This window comes from Alosa alosa, chromosome 1, assembly GCF_017589495.1.
Source record: "Alosa alosa isolate M-15738 ecotype Scorff River chromosome 1, AALO_Geno_1.1, whole genome shotgun sequence".
Classification (NCBI taxonomy): Eukaryota; Metazoa; Chordata; class Actinopteri; order Clupeiformes; family Clupeidae; genus Alosa; species Alosa alosa.
Window position 1 is genome coordinate 27,490,686 of NC_063189.1, and position 20,000 is coordinate 27,510,685.

At 45.4% G+C, this 20,000-nt stretch overlaps 1 protein-coding gene across 1 annotated transcript in view; it reads right to left on the reverse strand.

Moving 5' to 3' along the window:
• Positions 1 to 20,000, reverse strand: part of clstn2a (calsyntenin 2a) — a 237,553-nt gene that overhangs the window by 1,994 nt on the left and 215,559 nt on the right. Inside the window, 8 exon segments of the mRNA XM_048257133.1 lie at positions 1,469 to 1,592; positions 1,995 to 2,140; positions 3,707 to 3,877; positions 4,833 to 4,908; positions 4,910 to 5,039; positions 10,456 to 10,604; positions 12,143 to 12,309; positions 14,749 to 14,911. Of these exon segments, the coding sequence (XP_048113090.1) occupies positions 1,469 to 1,592; positions 1,995 to 2,140; positions 3,707 to 3,877; positions 4,833 to 4,908; positions 4,910 to 5,039; positions 10,456 to 10,604; positions 12,143 to 12,309; positions 14,749 to 14,911 (1,126 nt within the window).

The following is a 20,000-nucleotide window of genomic DNA, read 5'->3' on the forward strand; positions in this document are numbered from 1 at the left end:
CGACACGACACACGCACACTGCACACGCACACCTGCGACACGCGCCAGCGCACGCACACACACACACACACACGCACACACGCACACACATACACACACACACACAGAGCAAGAGAGGGGGAGAGAGAGATACAGATTCTCTGCCCTCAGTGCAGTGGGTTGTATGTCCTGTGTGTCCTTGGGGAGCTAGCTGGTGTCCCTTGTGTGTGAATGTGTGTGTATGTGATCTGGAAGGCTTAGACTAATCTCCGCTCCTCAACACCCACAATACGCTCTCACTCACCCACAAGAGCCCAGTGCTTTCTCAGCCCACAATGTAGGTGTGTGTGTGTGTGTGTTAGTGTGTGTTAGTGTGTGTGTGTGTGTGTTAGTGTGTGTGTGTGTGTGTGTGTGTGTGTGTGTGTGTGTGTGTGTGTGAGAGAGAGAGAGAGAGAGGCAGCTAAAAGCTAGTGGAATGTTTTCTGTGTGGGAGGGTTAAGCCTGCCTGTCTGGTATAGAATGCTATCCCCTCGGGTCTGAGATGTGACTGCTAATCTTTTGATGGTCTTTAACTTCAGTTGTGCTCACACGATAAAACACTCAATTGCACCCTGCTTCTTTAAAGCACAGTTACTGAATCCCCAAAGAATTATTGACATTCCATTAACATTCTCTATGTAAGTATTTTTAGCATTCTGCAAACATCTTTCAAACCGATACTTGGGTCGATAATAATGTCAAATCAATGGCACTAACTAGGGGCCCTAATTGGAGCAACCTGCTGTACCTTAACATGTGACTTAATAATAATGCAGCAATGGCCCCATCAAAGGCAGGAGTCAAGAGGAATTGTTCTTTGCTGATGAAATTCAAGAATAGTGTGAAGCCTTTGTGGGAAGGGTGAAAACAGCAACTTAATTTGCAGTTTGTGAATTGCTGAATTCTAGTCCATTTTGAGCCTTTTTAGAGATCATTTTGAGCATTTTTAGAATTTGTTTGCCTCAGGCCCAATCCGTACATGATAGGAAATATTATATTTAAAATGGTTTATTGTCATTGAGAAACTATAAAAGCCGGTTTAAAGCACCACAGTGTAATCACTGCCACTCATTTGCCTTTGTGTGCTTCCCAAGCAGGTGACCAGCAAGCCAGGACAGAAAAGGGTCTGTGACAGTGAAGAGTAAATGACATGGAAGGAAAATGATGGGCCCATCTGTCTGCAATTATAGGTGAAATATCCAATAGCATTTTACAATGAGCAACTTACTGGAAATACATATTTGTATTGTTGTTGTTTCGGGCCTTGTACATCATGTAGACATTGAATAACTAATATCAGCTACCTACTGTATGTGATGATGGTGATTCTTGCTAGACTCTAGTTCTATTCTATATAAAATAGCTTCATATGATGCCATTCTTTGATTGACAACTCTTTTCAATCAGAGCCCACAGAGATAGAATTATCATAAATTCTGTTGTCTCTCACCTGAGATGTGATTGGAGCTGACAGTATGAACCATGACAGGATGATGCACAGGTCTCAGGTACTGTGGTTGGGCAGCCATGTGATTGACATGCTCGACGACCACTGAGCTGTGCACCACACCAACCTGTGGGGCGGGCCAAGCCACACTTCAGTCAGAAGAACATGTTCACTTTTAATCAACATCAGAATCAACAGCATGTTAACTGTAATGAATAGATGAGTGCAGGACTGAGACAGGGAGAGAGCAGGAGAGGAGGAGGCTCTACAACAGAGCTGACTAGGGATGCACCATTTCAGTGAAAACTGGCAATAAAACCGTATCACACCATATCGATTTAAGAGACAAAAGGAGAAAGAGAGACAGACAGACGGATCGACAGACTATAAAAGAGATTAGAACATGAATTACGAGGTGAGAGAAGAGACAGTGCAAGTGTAAAAGGAAGCGCAAAGGTCTGGAGGGAGGGAGGGAGGAGCAGGCAGATGGTGAGAAAAGAGGAAATGGAGGTGATGATGGCTCACTGACCTCCAGGTTGAACTCGTTGCTGGTGTAACGTCCGTTGAGCTCCGAGCAGCTGAGCCGGAACCTTCTCTCCAGCAGAGCAGTGGGGTGCCAGTTGCGATACCTCACCTGCCTGATGGCCTGCTCGTAATGGGACATTGAGTCCACACCTGAACAAGGAGAGCACACAACATCTATCACAAGGAGCAAGGCACACACACATATACAGACATACGTACAGACACACACATGTACACAAATATTTTATGCACACACACACACATAGACACAGACACACACAAACACACACAGACACACACAAACACACACAGACACACACACAGACACACACACACACACACAGACACACACACACACACACACACACACACACACACACACACACACATAGACACAGACACACACAAACACACACAGACACACACAAACACACACAGACACACACACAGACACACACACAGACACAGACACACACACACACACACACAGCATACATACAAGCCAAGACGTTCTCTCTATTTCTAATTCTCATTATCACATCAGTCCAAATGAGCAAAACATTCATTTTCAGTCTCTGCCTCTCTTGCTCTTTCAATTCAGTTGCAATACACTCTACTGGCATGATCACATCAAGAGGAGTATTGACATCCTTTTAAATTGTAGAGATAAAAATAAATCTACATATACAAAATTATTCCTCGTGCCAGGATTATCATCATGAATGTTTAGTGAAAACATTCATGATGATATTCACTCTCTCTCTCTCTCTCTCTCTCTCTCTCTCTCTCTCTCTCTCTCTCTTTCTCGCTCTCTCTTTCACTCTAAAAAGCTGTTGACCTGTCTAAGTAATTCTATGTCCTCCCAGGACCAGATGGAAAAGTAGTCTCTCTACCTGAATGGAACTTCAAAAAACGGCAATGAACCGCACAGCTTTGTGATAGCCCCTCTGTTAATAAAAGGCGTTTCAACTACCACCCCTCAGCCTGTGAAATTAACCATGAGGGAGAGTGGGAGAGCCATCTCAGTCTGAAAGGAACACAAACGCGGCAAAGAGCCCCGTCGACAAAGATTGATGCGAGTCTGGCCATAAGTGTCGCCCCCAGAGAATTCGGCAGCGGATGAAAATAGCTCTATTTGTCTGCACCGTGCTAGTGGAAATGTGTTGGTGGTGGAGCAGCAGCTCAACACAAGGCCTGCTTGCACCAGCGAACAGCACAGAAGCTAAAGCAAAAGCTGCACTCCACACTGCATCCTGGAACAGGCTATTTGTGCTCGGCAAATGGCAATGATCATACCACGGACAGGGAATTCTGTAAACAGAAATGCTGGATTTGCATGCTGAGATAAGCGCTGATTACTGGTCTAAGGGGTGGACAGAACAGAGAGGTCACATGCTCAGCACAACATGAACGAGATGGAATTAATGCTATTTCTGAGAGGTATACACCTTTGCAGGAACCATGCACATGAAGAGTAACTCTTACATATTGTTACATGTTTGTTTTAACCACCATATAGAGTTGTAGGAGTAAATTGCTTAGGATCTGGAAGTGATTGAATGTTAACATTTATTCATTTACTTTACTATACATTTATTATTATGGGAGTTTCAACACCATAGATTGAGATCCAATTGTGGAGTTTATGTAGATAAAGTGTCTCCAACAGACTAATTGTAAACATCATTTTCCATAGCATCTGTGTTTGCCTCCCACCGTAGATTGAGATGCCGGAGGTGGAGTTGGTGGCGTCCAGGTGTTTGCCGATCAGGGAGCTGTGGTGGATCTCCAGGCTCTCCAGTTCTGGGTTGAGTTCCTCCCCGATCACCAGCACGTCACAGTAGTCCAGATTGTGCATGACCTCCAGCACGCCTGGCCGATGGGCAAAAGTACACACACACACACACACACACACACACACACACACACACACACACACACACACACACACACACACACATAATGCATGATGTATGGCATTCAAATATACATTTATACACACAGACACCCAAAGACACAGAAACACACACACACACACACACACACACACACACACACACACACACACACAGAAATATATCACATCCAGTGTGCTCCCAGTTGAAGCAATTGATTACCTCAGAATTTAATTTGGAAGATTTATCGCTCCACAAAGAGAAAGGGCAAACATTCAATAAAAATGAGGTGCCGACTTGTGCTGAACTGAAATTAAAAAAGATACAGTCGCTGACTTCAGGGGCTTAAATGACTAACACAGGGCATAAATAAAGGGAAGAATGAGAACGCATAGACAAACATACATCATGCTGCATTAAAAAGTAAGGAGAAAAAAATGAGTGTGTGTGTGTGTGTGTGTGTGTGTGTGTGTGTGTGTGTGTGTGTGTGTGTGTGTGTGTGTGTGTGTGTGTGTGTGTGGGTGTGTATGTGTGTGTGTGTGTGTGTGTGTGTGTGTGTGTGTGTGTGTGTGTGTGTGTGTGTGTTAGTGCGTGTGTGTGTGTGTGTGTGTGTTTGCGTCTGCCTTGCACAATGGGATTTGTCAGAGCAGTGAGAAATAAGCAGCAATAAATTCCTGTGAGGTAACAGGGCCGGTCAGAAGCTATGTTTCACTCTATTATATGTGTGTGTGTGTGTGTGTGTGTGTGTGTGTGTGTGTGTGTGTGTGTGTGTGTGTGTGTGTATGTGTGTGTGTGTGTGTGTGTGTGTGTGTACACAGTGTGTGTATTCACCTGTGAGTGACTGTGTGAATGTGTGCATGCTCCTGGATTTATATGTGTATGTATATGTATTTGGGGGGTTTTTGCCAGACGTAACAGGGTCAAAGACAGTGCTGCTGTCCTACCTGCACTGAAGGCCGAATCGCTCTTGGTGACGGTGCTGACAATGCGGACCTCCTTAAAGAGCGTGACGCCAGTGACAGAGCTGAAGTCTGGCGGCGGGTCGGACCAGGCGCTCTACACCAGCGATGGTGATGCGGGGCTCGCTAGGAGGAAGCACCATGACGGCGGCCTTGATGTCCGGGATTGAAATGCAGGTATCCTCGCCGAAACACCTGTGAGTACGCACACACACACACACGCATACACACACACACACACACACACACACACACACACACACACACACACACACACACACACACACACACACACACACACACACACACACACACACACACACACACAAGCACATAGAAGATAAGTTATGATATGTTTATAAATGCAGGTATGTACATACATCCATTTTCTGGCAGCTTTAATCAGATCCACAATAAGCCACATAAGTCACTCTAGAGTCAGCAGCTATGTTTTCACACACTGATAATAAACTGACACCCCGACATACACACACACACACACACACACACACACACACACACACACACACACACACACACACAGACAGACATACTGTAGAAGTTGCATTACTTAAACATGCAGAAAGTTTCACACACATACACAAACATGCATGCACACATGTACAAGCAAACACACACACACACACAGACACACACACACACACACACACACACACACAGAGGACCATGTAGTATATAAACACATGCAGTCTGTAGGTGATGGTGGTGGTTGCAGAACTATTAATCGAAAAGAAACAGTTACTGGTAATTATTACATTCACTACATATCCAGCAAACACCAATTTATCCTGAGTTCACAGGTGACATGGAGCTTAAAGCAAAGAAGATTTAATGAGATCCGGCTCTGGGAAAACAGTTGGTAGATCAAGAGAAGAAAAAACAACAACAACAACTTTCATTGGAAGCGTTCAGCAAGAAGAGAGTGGGCAGAGAGAGCGGACCCTGGGTCAGTTATGGCCGGAGTCTGGGCCAGTTCTGGCCCCCATCTGGGTCACACCCAACCCCAGTCAGCTGATAATTTGGGATTCTTAATGCTGTTTCCCTTTGCAGATACTGAGAGGGTTTGCAGCTAACTAAAGCAGATGTGAATGAGATGGAGGCGGTTGAGGGGGTTGCGTAGACAACTTCGAAAGCCCCTGCTGGGAAAATTTGGACCTCCTCCAGGTTAATTACATCCAGCATGATGTGTGAGAGAAGAAAGAGAGAGAAGGACAGAGAATGAATAAGAGAGGGAAGAGAGAGAGAGAGAAAAAAAGACAAATCTCCTGTAGGATTAATACAAGCAGTGGTATCCTCCAACGTTACGAGTAATTACGCCTTTCAAGGGTGCCCAAGGACGACAGCTTCTCTGTGCTAGCTTAGCCGCCGCGCTAGCTTAGGCCTTTAGAGGCAGCGGAGGTCTCCTGTCTCTCTTTCCCCCAAAGCCCTGTTAGCAGAAGGGGCTACGGGTGAGGAGAGGCACGCGCTAAACTCACCCTCAACCAACCTCAATTACCTCTGTTAGGGTGGATGAGACTACTGAGGAAAATCTGTGATGGGTAACAGCCAGAGAAATTATTCTCTCTCTCTCTCTTATTCTCTCTCTCTCTCTCTCTCTCTCTCTCTCTCTCTCACACACACACACACACACACACACACACAGGGGATGAAAGAGAGGAAGAAAGGGAGAGAGGCAGAGTGAGGAGAGGTTAAGGGAAAAGGAGAAAGGGAGAGAGGAAGTCAATGAGACAGAACGAGAGAGAGCGAATAAAAGAGAGAGCAAAAGAAAAGAAAGAGAGCAGAACAAGCAAACAAGTGATAGAGACTGAAAGGCAGAAAAACAGGGATAGAGAGAAAGAGAGAGAGAGAGAAGAGAGCGAGAGGTGGCCATTCTAAATAAACACAGTGTGAGCGGTGCCTCATTACGGTGGCGCGGGGGAGAGAGTGGAGCAATCGTTTTGTATTTCGCCGGCTGATGTAAGAGACATGGTGGGTCGGCCCCAAGTTGAGTGAAAGCCATTAAAACTCCCCGAGCCTGCTCCGCTATCGACCACACAAGTCCACTCTCATTTGGCCAGACGCACTCACAGACCAGCAGTGGACAAGCAGTTCTCAGACACTTCAGCTTTCATTGGCACACGCTATTTCTGCTTCTCCTCCCCCTCCCTGACACCCCTCTGCGCTCTCTTACCACCCCCCAACCCCCTCTCTGCCTGCACCCTCAAACCCACCCCCCTTACTTACTAACCCTCTCTGCCTGCCCCCTCAAACCCACCCCCCTTACTTACTAACCCTCTCTGGCTGCACCCTCAAACCCACCCCCAACCCCCTCTCTGCCTGCACCCTCAAACCCACCCCCCTTACTTACTAACCCTCTCTGGCCTTTCCTCAGAAACACACACACACACACACTTGGTTGTTTGAGTTCTCTCTCTCTCTGTTGTGTGGGCTTGTGATCATTTACACATGTATGTATGTGAGTGTGTGTGTGTGTGTGTGTGTGTGTGTGTGTGTGTGTGAGAGAGTGCACATCTGTGTGTGGGTTGTAAGGTGAGTGAAAGCTAGCCCTAATGATGCTGCTCTCTCCCACAGTGTGTGTGTGTGTGTGTGTGTGTGTGTGTGTGTGTGTGTGTGTGTGTGTGTGTGTGTGTGTGTGTGTGTGTGTGTGTGTGTTTTGAGTCTGACCACTGCTCTGGGTCTCTGTCTGATGACACACTCTACCTTTTCATCCTTTCTCCTTCATGTCCTCCTCATTACAAACATACACCATACACTCCTATCATATGAACCTCACTCACACACACACACACACACACACACACACACACACACACACACACACACACTTACACTTAGACATATAGCATTTCCCACTAATGTCACGCTGTGCTGTAGCGTTGCTCTCTGGCATTCCCTGTGCCTTGGCATTTCTCCTGTCTTGCTGCTGCCCTACTGGCTGTGTGCCCAGCTCACTGCCATGCCAGCACTCCTCCTCCTCGCCCGCTCATCTCATCCTTTGCTCTTCTCATCCTCTCCATCTCTCCATCTCTCTCTTTCCCTCATCTACACTCTTCCTCTCTTCCTCCTCACCACTTTTTTTCTCAGTCTCTCTCTTTCTCCCCCACCCATCTCTTGTTTTCCCCTGTCCTGCCCTCATCTCCTCTTTCTCTCTGTCTTCTGCTCCACTCAGTAAAAAAATCGGTCTTTATAAAATGTCATGGCAATGATAGAGGAGGAGCACCAAGTTACCAAAATAAAATAGCATGGCGTATCTAGCCCTATGATTAATGAAACTAGGCCTAATCAGCCCTGACATTAACAGGCTCTTGGACATGATGCACATGAATGGGAATAAGTGCAGCCCATTTTGTCACATTAACAGATTTATGCAGGAAGGGCATAAGATCCTAGTTTCTCAACATATCCAACGGAATATTTCAGGGTATTTATACTGTGCTTTAGGCAGCACGTTCATAGTACTAGTTTGGTCTGTTTACTCTTATTCAAAGTAAAGTGAATAGCCTGTAAACATTGAGCTTCTGTTATTCCACACTGTTATAACTGATGCTTCTAGCAAAATGCTATGCTTTTCAATTCAGAACAGTTGAATAGCAGCATATTAATGTGGTTATGTTTTAGACAAACTTTACATAATTGCATTCATGTTTTTCAAGAGATTTGGGAAAAATTCAGCGTTTCTGAAGCTCTGGAATTCTACAAATAGATTTTGAAAATGTGGAGATGTATACATGAAACCAAGTTGAGGCTGTAAACCCAACTTCCAACTACCAATAGTGCAAAAATATAGATTAAAACCAAAACATTCAGAAAATACAATCTATGGCTGCAACACAAACTGGCTACTTTTTTCCATTAGGGTTGTGATTTCACTGTCATACCTACCCACTCTCCTGTGTGATCTTATCTTTCTCTCCCCCCTCAGCTCCACTCTCTTTCCCACATTTGTTTTCCTCTCTCTCTGTCTCTCTAGCCCTTACTTCTCAGCTCATCTCCTCCCCACCCCACTCCTCCTCTCCCCCTTTCCTCCTCTGTTCTCCACTCCTCTCTCCCCCTTTCCTCTCCTCCTCTCCCCCTTTCCTCCTCTGTTCTCCACTCCTCTCTCCCCCTCTTCTCTCCTTCTCTCCCCCTCTCCTCCTCTGTCCTCCTGTCATTCCCCAGTGTGATGCCTGAGCTCTCCCAGGACTCTCTCTCTCTCTCTCTCTCTCTCTGGCTCATCGACTCACTGGAGGAGCCCCTGGAGCACCGGAGAGAGAGAGAGTTGCTGCCCATGCAAAACCCGATAACATGACCTATAATTGGTCACGCCGCTGGTCACGCCCTGCCAGGGCACTGGAACAGGAGCTGGAGCCAGCACAGGCAGCAGCAGCAGCACTTCTGAAGGCCAGCAGGAGGAGGGAGGGGAGAGAAGAAGAGAGAAAGAGAGAGAGGAGAGCACAGGAAAGCAAAAGAGAGGAGGAGAGGACAGAGGAGAGGAGGAGAGAGGAGAGAAGAGAGGAGGAGAGGACAGAGGAGAGGAGGAGAGAGGAGAGAAGAGAGGAGGATAGAAGAGGAGAGGAAAGGAAAGGAAAGGAGAGCAGAGGAGAGGAGAGGAGACCCAGGACTCTCTCTTTCACACTCTCTGTTTGTCTTTCCCTCTCACACACACACACACACACACACAGACATATGTATATACATGAGCTGTTGCACTGACATATCTGAGGATCTGATAGACGGATGTTAACTAACGTTACCTAGGCAACATCATGGCTCAAGCTGAGGCTAAGGCTTGAGAGGAACTGATTATGGGATGGAGTATGTGTGTGTGTGTGTGTGTGTGTGTGTACATGCATGTGTATATGAGTGTGAGTGTCTGTGTTTGTGTCTCTGTGTATGTTTATGGGGAGGGAGTGAAAGGGAGGTGATTGGCCCCTACTGTGATTGGCTGTGTCCCTGTGTGACAGTGTGATGCCACTGACATGCAGAGACGCCAGGCGAACAAACACTCGGTCTAAAAAATAAAACTCCAATCACACTCACACTCTCAGGCCCTTACAATAATGATGCTCTGTCTCGGCAACACAGAGATAGTGAGTGCCATGAGAGAGAGAGAGAGAGAGAGAGAGATAAGGAGTGCAGAGAGAAAGAGAAGGAGTGCAGAGGGAGAAAGAGAAGGAGTGCAGAGAGGGAGAGAGAGAGTGCGGAGAGAGTCGGCTCCAGGTTGTAAATGGGGAAAGGTAGATCTAGGTCAGGCCAGCGTGATGAACCACAGCGGCGGGTGAGAATGCTCCATCTTTAAGAGCGTCTCGGCGAATCTTTGAGCTGGCGGGTGAACTAAGATTTGTAACAGCAGCGGGAATGAAAGTGAAAGCTGTGAGTGGGTGAGGCACGGTGATGGAGAACTCCAGCGCTTATGCGTCTCTGAAAATGTGTGTGCGTGTGTAAGCCTTTGCAAACTGCTATAAACTCTATTAAGTGTGTGTGTGCATGTGTGTTTGTTTGTGCCTGTGTGCGTGCGTGTGAATCTGCATGTGCACTTGTGTGTGTGTGTGTGCGTGTGTGTGTGTGTGTGTGTGTGTGTGCATGTGTAACAGAGCAGTGTGACACTCACTGTACTGTGGTACTGATGTGAAGGCGCCTTAGGCCTGGTGTGGGGAACTGCCTGGAGTTGATGTAGGACACTTTGGTCATGGCCGTGTTAATGCTGTCCAGATCATCCCCCTCCATCACCAGGACCGACTGGGCTGGGTTGAAGTGGAACTGCAGGCAGATAACAAACAGTTAGCTTGTTAGCAGTGTAGACATGACAGAAATGCCTTAATCAAGTGTGTGTGTGTGTGTGGGGGACAGAGACAGACAGAGACAGTCAGACAGAATATTGTGTGTTTTAAAGCCTTACTCCATATAGTCATATCTCTCTATCTCTCTCTCTCTCTCTCTCTGTGTCTGTGTGTGCCTGCATATCATAAAACTAAAAACACACATTCGGAAATGAAAGAGCAGTAGCCTATGTGGGTTTCTGGTTCATTGATTTTTGATGAGGCAGCAGCATGTGAACTAGAGAGAGACTGTACATGTGGAAGTGGATAAGTTCATTCAACAATACCATACACAAGTGATGAATCAATGGACCTTTCCATGTCTGACCCTCCCCTAAGACACTGAGCTAGTAAATATGAATAAAATCTAGCCAGCGTCTGTCCCTGAACTGCTGTCAATAAATGTATATGTGTGTGTGTGTGTGTGTGTGTGTGTGTGTGTGTGTGTGTGTGCACACGCGTGTGTATACGTGGGCTCTCTCAGTACATTAGGCTACTTCTAATTAAAGTGACACCATTTCCACAAGACAACAAACTCTTTTAAAGTCAACTTCCATTATGTCCTCTAGATGTCAAATAACGTGCCACAAATTACTCAACTGATTTCTGCAATATTGCGTCATGCAACGTGTCAATGAATTAGCATTGGTTAGAATTCAACTGGTTAGGATAGAATTAGCATTGGTATCACCTCCTGTTCTCACTGCATGGTTTCCGCAGCATGGTAGCCAAATCTGTGGATTCAAATGAGTGCCCCTGGTGTCCAGCCTACAGTATTGGCATTGACCACCTCATTCGTCTCTTCACTTATCAGCTGAAGCATCAGCTCACTGCCGCAGGATCGACCTCTATGACCTAAGAGAGTGATGCTGCAGTCAAACAGCTGGACTGGGAGGTACAGTAGCCTTAAGGTCTGCCAACACCAGGCATCCGCTACTGTGAGGACCACCAGGCAGAGGAGAGGAAGAGCCAAGTCCCTCTCCGCCGGCCAGACCGCTGCTGGCCACGAACTCCAGAGCACAGCTTGGTTTAATGCCTCATCAGAAGCTGGTTCAGAGAGGACCTCTCTGCCCCTAGCTGGTGCTTTTAAGACACATCAGAACCTGGAACACAGCTCTGGAGGCTATCCATGGCTGGCCACCAGCTAAAGGGTATCCGCTGGCACAGGTGGATGCTGGAAGTGGTCCCAAGGGGAAGAGCATTGTCTTTCAGTAGCATACTGCATATAGCCTGATGTGGCCATTGAGTATTTTGTCTTCAATGCATTTGCATTCATTTAGACACAGTATGCTTCAGCTTGTAATATGTCATAATATAGACACGTGAGTGAGTGTGTGTTTGTGTGTGTGTGTGTGTGTGTGTGTGTGTGTATGTGTGTGTGTGTGTGTGTGTGTGTGTGTGTGTGTGTGTGTGTGTGTGTGTGTGTGTGTGTGTGTGTGTGTGTGTGTGTGTGCATGCGTGTAAGCTTTTGCGGTGCACCTTGATGCCCTTGCCCAGGCTCTCAAGTGAGTTAATGTCCAGGCCCTCCTTGCAGGCTTGCAGGCAGGAGATGACCTTCTGGGTCTCGATCTTCCCCGGGCGGATGGTTAGGCCCGACAGGCTCCCACGGAAGTACTGGGTGAAGCGTGGCGTGGTCACCTCTCCGCCTGTCACACACACACATACAGTATACACAAACACACACAATGTTTACATACTTGCAATAAGAAGACGCATGTGGTCATGTGGCTTGTATCCACGGAAACAAAATCGGCAAACTCCCAAATTCAATCAAGCTGTCCACAAGTGCTGTCCACACGACACATGATAAGGTCCTGTTCCTGTGCATCCAGCTCTCTCTTTTCCTCACGCACTCAATCCCTTTTTCCATCTCTCTGTGTGCCTCTGTCTCTCTTCTTTTCCCCTCTCAATCTCTCTTGCTCTCTCCATCTCTCCTGTCCTTTATGACACTGTGTTTGTATGTCTTTAGTGCTAGATTGGCTGCCATTGCAGCTAATGGCCTTTCTGTCTTTCACACTGACTCCCTGCACTCTTCTCCCTGCTTGCTTGGGCTCCAGCTTAATTGCCTATGATTTTTAAATTATTTCCCTCTGACAGATGATATCAATTAAATGCAATGACACTGCACAAACGGAGAGGATGGGGTGAGGAGGTGAGGAGGCAGGGGTGAAAAAGGAGAGAGAGCGAGCTCTTCTCTGTCTGTCCAGCCCCTCCCCAACTACACCACACACACACACACACACACACACACACACACACACACACAGACAGTCACTCTCTCTCACAAACACACAATCAATGCACACACACACACACACACACAGTCAGTCACTCTCACACACACCTCACCAGATACACTAATGTCACACTTTTAGGGTCTGTTTGCTCCTCTGAGACGCTCTCTCTCTCTCTCTCTCTCTCTCTCTCACACACACACACACACACACACACACACACACACACACACACACACACACACAAACACAAGGTGTGTGCTGACCCAAGCGATCAATGCCTACTCCCAACACACAGGTGAAGCTGAGGTTGTGTTTGCCGGTGCTGGTATATAGATTTGCGAGTGCAATACCAACACACTTTTAAGTGCTTCTAAAGCCAGAGAGAGACAGGGGAGAGACACAGCAGGCGGATTGAGGTCAGTGTGGAGAGCAAGGTTAGACCATAAAGGGGATAAAGTCCCACTAACATCCTTACATCCTCTTACTCCTGTCATAGGACGCTGACATGCACACTGCACACACACACACACACACAGATGACATTTGCAGGTCTGCCTCGTAAACAGGGTTTGGAGAAGAGGAAGAGGCTAATCCTTCTCATGGGGTCTCACAGTCAGAGAGGGAGAGAGACTAAGAGAGAGAGAGAGAAAAAGAGAAAGAAATAGAGAGAGAGAAAGAGAGAGAAAGCGAGCGCAAGGCTATTTCTGAGGCAGATAGTCTGTTAAGAATCTCATTTTTGTCTGTTTTCAGAAGAATAAGGTCTGCGGCCTGCTATTATGATCGGGCTCGTCATTATGTTGTTGATTGTGGAGCAAGAGCAAATGGCAAGAGAGAGAGAGAGAGAGCGATAGGGGGAGAGGGAGGGAGGGATGGAGAGAGAGAGAGATAGGGGAATATGGAGGGAGAGAGAGAAAAAGGGGAGACACTGAGAGGCAATCTCACTCACTAATAGCCTGAAAAGTTATCAGTTGCGGCTTAGTGGAGCTTAGAGCGGCTTGGTGGGGATGGAACAGCGAGTGAACTTGTCTCTCTATTCAGGCCTATTAATCTCCACTCCAGGGCTTCGCACACAATCACAGATTCAGCGCAAAAATGAGAGATAGAAAGAGAGGGAGAGAGAGAGGGAGAGAAAGGGGGGAGGGAGAGATGGAGAGACTAGAGGGAAAAATCAGCAGTCATCGCAGATGAAAAGAAATCTACGCAGGAAACGAGCGGCAGGAACTAGCACCTTGCTGGTTACTCCATATAACATGTGATTTAGTGCTGTGACTAATTCTACATAATTATTTCCTCTGCACACAGGTTGAGGCCTTTGTCTTCACACACAATACAGTCATTAGCTGCATTGTTACAGGTGGGAATGAACAGGGCATATTTCAAAGATTTTTATATATGGTGTGAAGTCCTTCCAATAAAAAAGTATGAAGAAAGAATAAAAGTTGGGGAAAAAAAAAAAAAAAAAATCAGAATGGCCTGAAGCCAAACGCACTGCTTTCCTATATTGATATTCTGTCTACGAGTATGCTTTCACTTACACCTTACACTTTACACATGTTAATAATGCAAAAGACAATACATAAATTACTCTGCTTCTGAGCATGTTTAATCAGTGGCTTATCACTTTTTACTGTACACATACACTCACACATCACCACAATCACCACCAATGTCATCATCATCATCATCATGTCCACCATCATCATCATCTTCACCTTCAACAACATTAACATCATCATTATCATCATCATCATCACAATCATCATCATCTTCATCATCTTCTTCACCTTCAGCAACATCAACATCATCATCATCATCAGAATCATCATCATCATCACAATCACCACTGACCTTGCCAGCAGGCTCCAACGGTCAGCTGCACATCTATCTGTGAAGGATGGATGGGCCAGTCATCCGTCACCAGGTAGGGCTCATACGTCACGCCATCCACGAAAAGCGTCACTGCCGGAAACTCCACATTGATCACGTAGTAGTGCCACTCCTTATCACAGATCTGGACACAACACAGAACACAGAACACAGGCCTGGATCAATCACCAGTGGAATTGGTCTAAAGACAACTGCCTTTATACAATTTGGTAAACAGTTCTACAGTGAGCTACACTAATCAAATCATATAAAACAATATTAATAATTCACTTACCTCAGTATAATTCTATACTGCTAATTACTATATAGTAGATATTATAGAATATGAATCCTGCACCCACCCTACTATAGTTCTATAGGTTGAATAATGTCAATCACAGGCCAACCAGAGTAAATGTATGTCATGATGAAAGCATGGCACATGAAACACATAAAATGGCAGACTAAAATAACAGCACCCTCTTATGAGCACTTGTGCAGTATATGTGTGGCTAGCTCTTCAAAAACTGCAGTTTATGGGTTTCTTCCATCAAGTAATACACATTAGTCTGCACAGGAGCAGCAAATGTAGTTTTACAATGGCACAAATCAAACTGTCGTGTCGATGAAAACATAAAGCACAACCCATTGTTAAAGACACATCAGTGAATATCTCCACATACAGATGTAAAACATAAAACTCCTATTACCACATACCGGCTGGTTGTCAAAACACAGCAGCACATGGGATATAGAGGGGGTGGGTTTAGGAGTCTACAGTATATTACTACTGCTTCTAGGCTGCTCATGTCAAAACAGCTGTTCTACGTCAGTAGGTTTATGTAGACTGTGTGGAGAGTTCTGTGTGTTCAGATCGATCATAAATGTCATTTTTGAGCTTGACAGAAAAAACAACAATATATTGCACTTGTATTTCTAAACTTTATGAAATATATGCTGTCACAAATCATCCTCAACATTTTTTAGGGACTTTGCTTTGTATCATGCCCAACAACACCCCTTAGCTATTCTAAAATCACCTCAACCTACAACCTACAACACTAGCGCAGCACAATCATATTGGTTTCCTATAGCTAATAAGTCAGGAGATCTGGAGATCTAAGAAAATGCTATGCCACTTTGTAAACTGAGAAAGGCATGATAAATGGATGAAATGCTAAAATAGTTAATGCATCATGAATGTTTCAGCTCTATTTTGTGAATCATTCACCATCATTTGATATTTTATTGAGTGTGCGCTTGCCATCTACTCTGCTGAGTAATTGAATGCCGTCAAAGATGCCACTGAGGAAGCCTTTGAAAGCAAGAGGCTAAAATGTGCTGAACTGGGAGTGGAGACAAGGGAATGAGGTTAGCAAGCAAGCACACACAATACCAGTAGGTCTAGAGATGGGATTTGTAGCTAAATCAACCAGAAAACGAAATCAACCATCAACCAGAAAACCAGTATTGTAAGGATGGCCTCTCGAAGGAGCTTTAATGAAGTTGTCTGAGGCAGCTAAAAAAGTTAGCTATTCTGAGGACCTGGCCTCTGACTTTTCTATTTGTAGAGGCATGTGATATCCTGTAAAATCCACATTTTAGAGGAACTTGCACAGGCCTAGACAGACAGCACGTGAGATGCTGTGGTGAGAGACGACAGACCTCAGAACACCCTATCCGGTTCTGCATAGCTTCAAAATGCGAGCAGTCACACCAGAACTGGAAGTCACCACCAGAACTGGAAGTACCCATGGGTAGAGACTTACTGATGAACATGCAGTCTGATCAACAGTGCCATTATACATGTTATGAACAGTAAATGGCCACTTCAATTACTATTTATGGGTCTTGAATTAGTCCAATAGTTTTACATGTGTCAGACAAGTTTATAGTTCACAAGTGCTGTGCAATCATTGGTGTAACAACATTGCTTCCCACATACTTGACATCATTACTAGCCATTGGACCATATAGAGAAAGAGAAGGGGAATTTATTTGAGAACACACAACCACACACACACCAAAAGTCTAATGGAGGAAGTGATGAATGTGCAGAATCTTGAGATTGGGTGATTAAAGGGAACTATGCAGTTTTTTTAGCTTAATTTACTTTAACTTAACTCATTGAGTGACAAAGACGTAATATTACGTTTTTCCTTCCCATGCGTTGAGTGCCAAAAACGTAATATTACGTTTTTAGCTTTTTTTTTTTATTACGAAACTAGCCACTCTTAACACACCTTATATGTGATTTTGGGAACTCTGTGATGAATGGAAATGAAATATATGACGATTGAAAACTCATGAAAACGCAAGATCTGGACATTTTATCTGGACGTTTGATCTTAACTCGGCTTTTGATGGTTGCCACTTTGTTTCGAATCAGTCACTGATTAGCCTATCAGTGACATGCACGCCAGGTCAAAATCAGGTCATTTATTTTCATGGGTTTATCACTAGGTGGCAGGTCTCGTTAGATCTCTTCCCAGAAACTTTGCAGGCAACACTTCTCAGGTCATAAAAGATGCAATATCTCCATTTCTAGAAAAAAAAACAGGGATTTTGATGAAAACTAGCCACTGTTTAGCTTGGGATTTCTCAGGAACAGAGGCGTGTAGAAATATAAGGTTTGCACCCACTGAGAGCTTAAAGTATATAATAAAAACACTATAAATATTATGCATACTGTAGCAGCCCTACATGTAATTTGATTAATTATTCACTCTATATACATCCTGTATACGTATATGCATGAACTTAACCCTGTCTTCTCCGTCCTTCATCCCATCGGTGCTTCCTGCAGAATGGCCTCCAACATCTCACTCTTGCAGCATCTGATGATCAATTCCTCCTCTGAAGATGATAAAACAACCGTGGATATCGATGCCATTATAGACAACATCACCATAGTGCTCTACATCATCACTGTCGTCCTGGGAACCGTTGGCAACACCGTGGCGATCTGGGTGGCCGGGGTCCGCTTGCGGGCCAAAGTCACTAACGTCTGGCTAGTGAACCTGGCCATTGCCGACCTTGTCTTCTGCTTCACCCGTGCCGTCTCTCTGACCCAGAAGCACTTAGGCAACTGGCCGTTCGGTGTCTTCCTTTGCAAGCTCAATGGCTTCTTCAAGTACACCAACATGTTCTGCAGTGTCTTCCTGCTGGCGGTCATCAGTCTGGACCGGGCGCTGTGTGTGTGGCGCCCAGTCTTCACCAAGCAGCACCGCACTGTGTGTGCTGCGCGGCTGGTCAGTGTGGTGGTGTGGGTAGTGGCGACAGTCATGAGCGCACCATACTTCATCTACTGGAAAGTCTACCCAGGCAAAAGCAATCTCAAGTGTGGCTTGAAGGTCTGAAGCGTCATCACTACCTCAACTTAGACTGCCTAATGTTGTTTGTAAACTTCACATTGTAAAGTTTAATTGTGTTTGTGTAGCATTCCTAATATAATGAACCAAATCAACTAAAACTAGTCAAATAAAATAAAATATTGTGGCAGCCTATTGAATGCACAGTTGACATGCTGAGATTATATTTCATGCTGCACAACTTCCACATCCACTGTCATCCATTCATTCATTGATTCATTCATGCATTCACTCATGTATACCAGCCAATGTGCTTTCTGGTAATGTTCTGTCAATGCTGGTTTAATGGAAGGCCTAATTTTTTACTCATTTACACATTTTACTCACTTATTAATAGATGACATTGGGAAAAGATTCAAAATGGGGATATAAACAAATGTAAGCCATTTGCTCAACCCTTTTAGTAATTATGAGAAATCTAAATCGCACAAATGGAGAGAGAATGAAGCCACTAAAATAACCAGATGGCATTTTGCCTGTTTTTTAACCACACAGGGCCACAGTGGGCCAAACTTAAAGTAGCCACCACTGAGTACAGAGTACATTAACAAAATGTGTTTTTCTCAGATCTCAGATGGTGTTAGAAGTTTATAAGTTCTAGAGTGATTCTACTTATTTTTGGATGGTTATAATTAGAGAATTCAGGGTGTCATTGTGTGTCATGTGACATTCGTTCTAAGAAGCTTTAAAAGCTGACCTTTGACTGTGTATAAACTTTCACAGTATAAATTAGGGTATTAATCATCCACAAAACCTGCTACAGCATTGCATGACCGTGGCCATTGCATGGTCATGGACATTGCTCTAACCAGTCGTGCTTCACAAAACAAAATCTAACGTTGATAATGCCCTCTTTTAGGGAGAGGGTGGGGACGCTGCTAGGATGCTCCTCTTCATCATCCGCTTCCTGTGTGGTTTCCTCCTCCCGTTCCTGGTCATTCTGGGCTGCTCCGTGCTGGCGGCCATAGGGATCCGGCGCACACAGCTCAAGGAAAAGTCCCGGCCTGTGCGGATGCTCATCACCCTGGTCTGCGCCTTCTTCCTGTGCTGGGCGCCCTACCACTGCCTTCGGCTGGCCAGCGTGATCGACAGCGAGAACCAGGCAGTTAAGGTGGGCCTGACACTGGCCAAGGGTCTGGCTTACTTCAAGAGCTGTGTCAACCCAGTGCTGTACTTCTGCATGGGCCTAAACCAAGGCTGGCTGCAGCGCTTAAGAAATGCTGAAGAATGCCACGTGATAATAAAGCAACCAGCTCCACCTGTGTAGAGCTGTAATCGGGCCTTAAAAGTTAGGCCCGACAAGGCCCTGAGCCCGACAGAAATCAGCCCGAGCCCGAGCCTGGGACTGGCAGCTTTTTAAAAGCCCGAACCTGTTTACAGCCCGACATTATTCAAATGTCCGGACACACGCAGCTCTTTTGCCTTTTGTCAAGAATGAGTAATTTATACATTTTTTAACATAATTTATTCATGACTAACGTAGGCTAGGCCACTTGGAAGTTGGAACAAAGAAATAAAATAGCCCTCTGTAACATCATAACATCTCAGCACTCTGAAGTTTGCAGGAACCCTCCCATATGCAGCCCTGACATTAATTAGTTCTTGCGCCAGCTCTTCAAATCCCGCCATTTACAATATTAAAAGGCCTAATGTCTTTACAGCGAAAGCTGACACACTTGTTGACCGTAACCATTTGTTTCACCTTTGCAAGGTTGGGTTTTGTTGCTGTAACAAACGATGTGATTGTAGGTTGATCCTGGGCACTGGCAGGTGTGGACAAGCTTTGATCAACATGCCTTATCAGCGACGAATTCCCTGTCATTCTGCAGAATGTTGCATCCTTTGAATTTAACATAGGCTAAC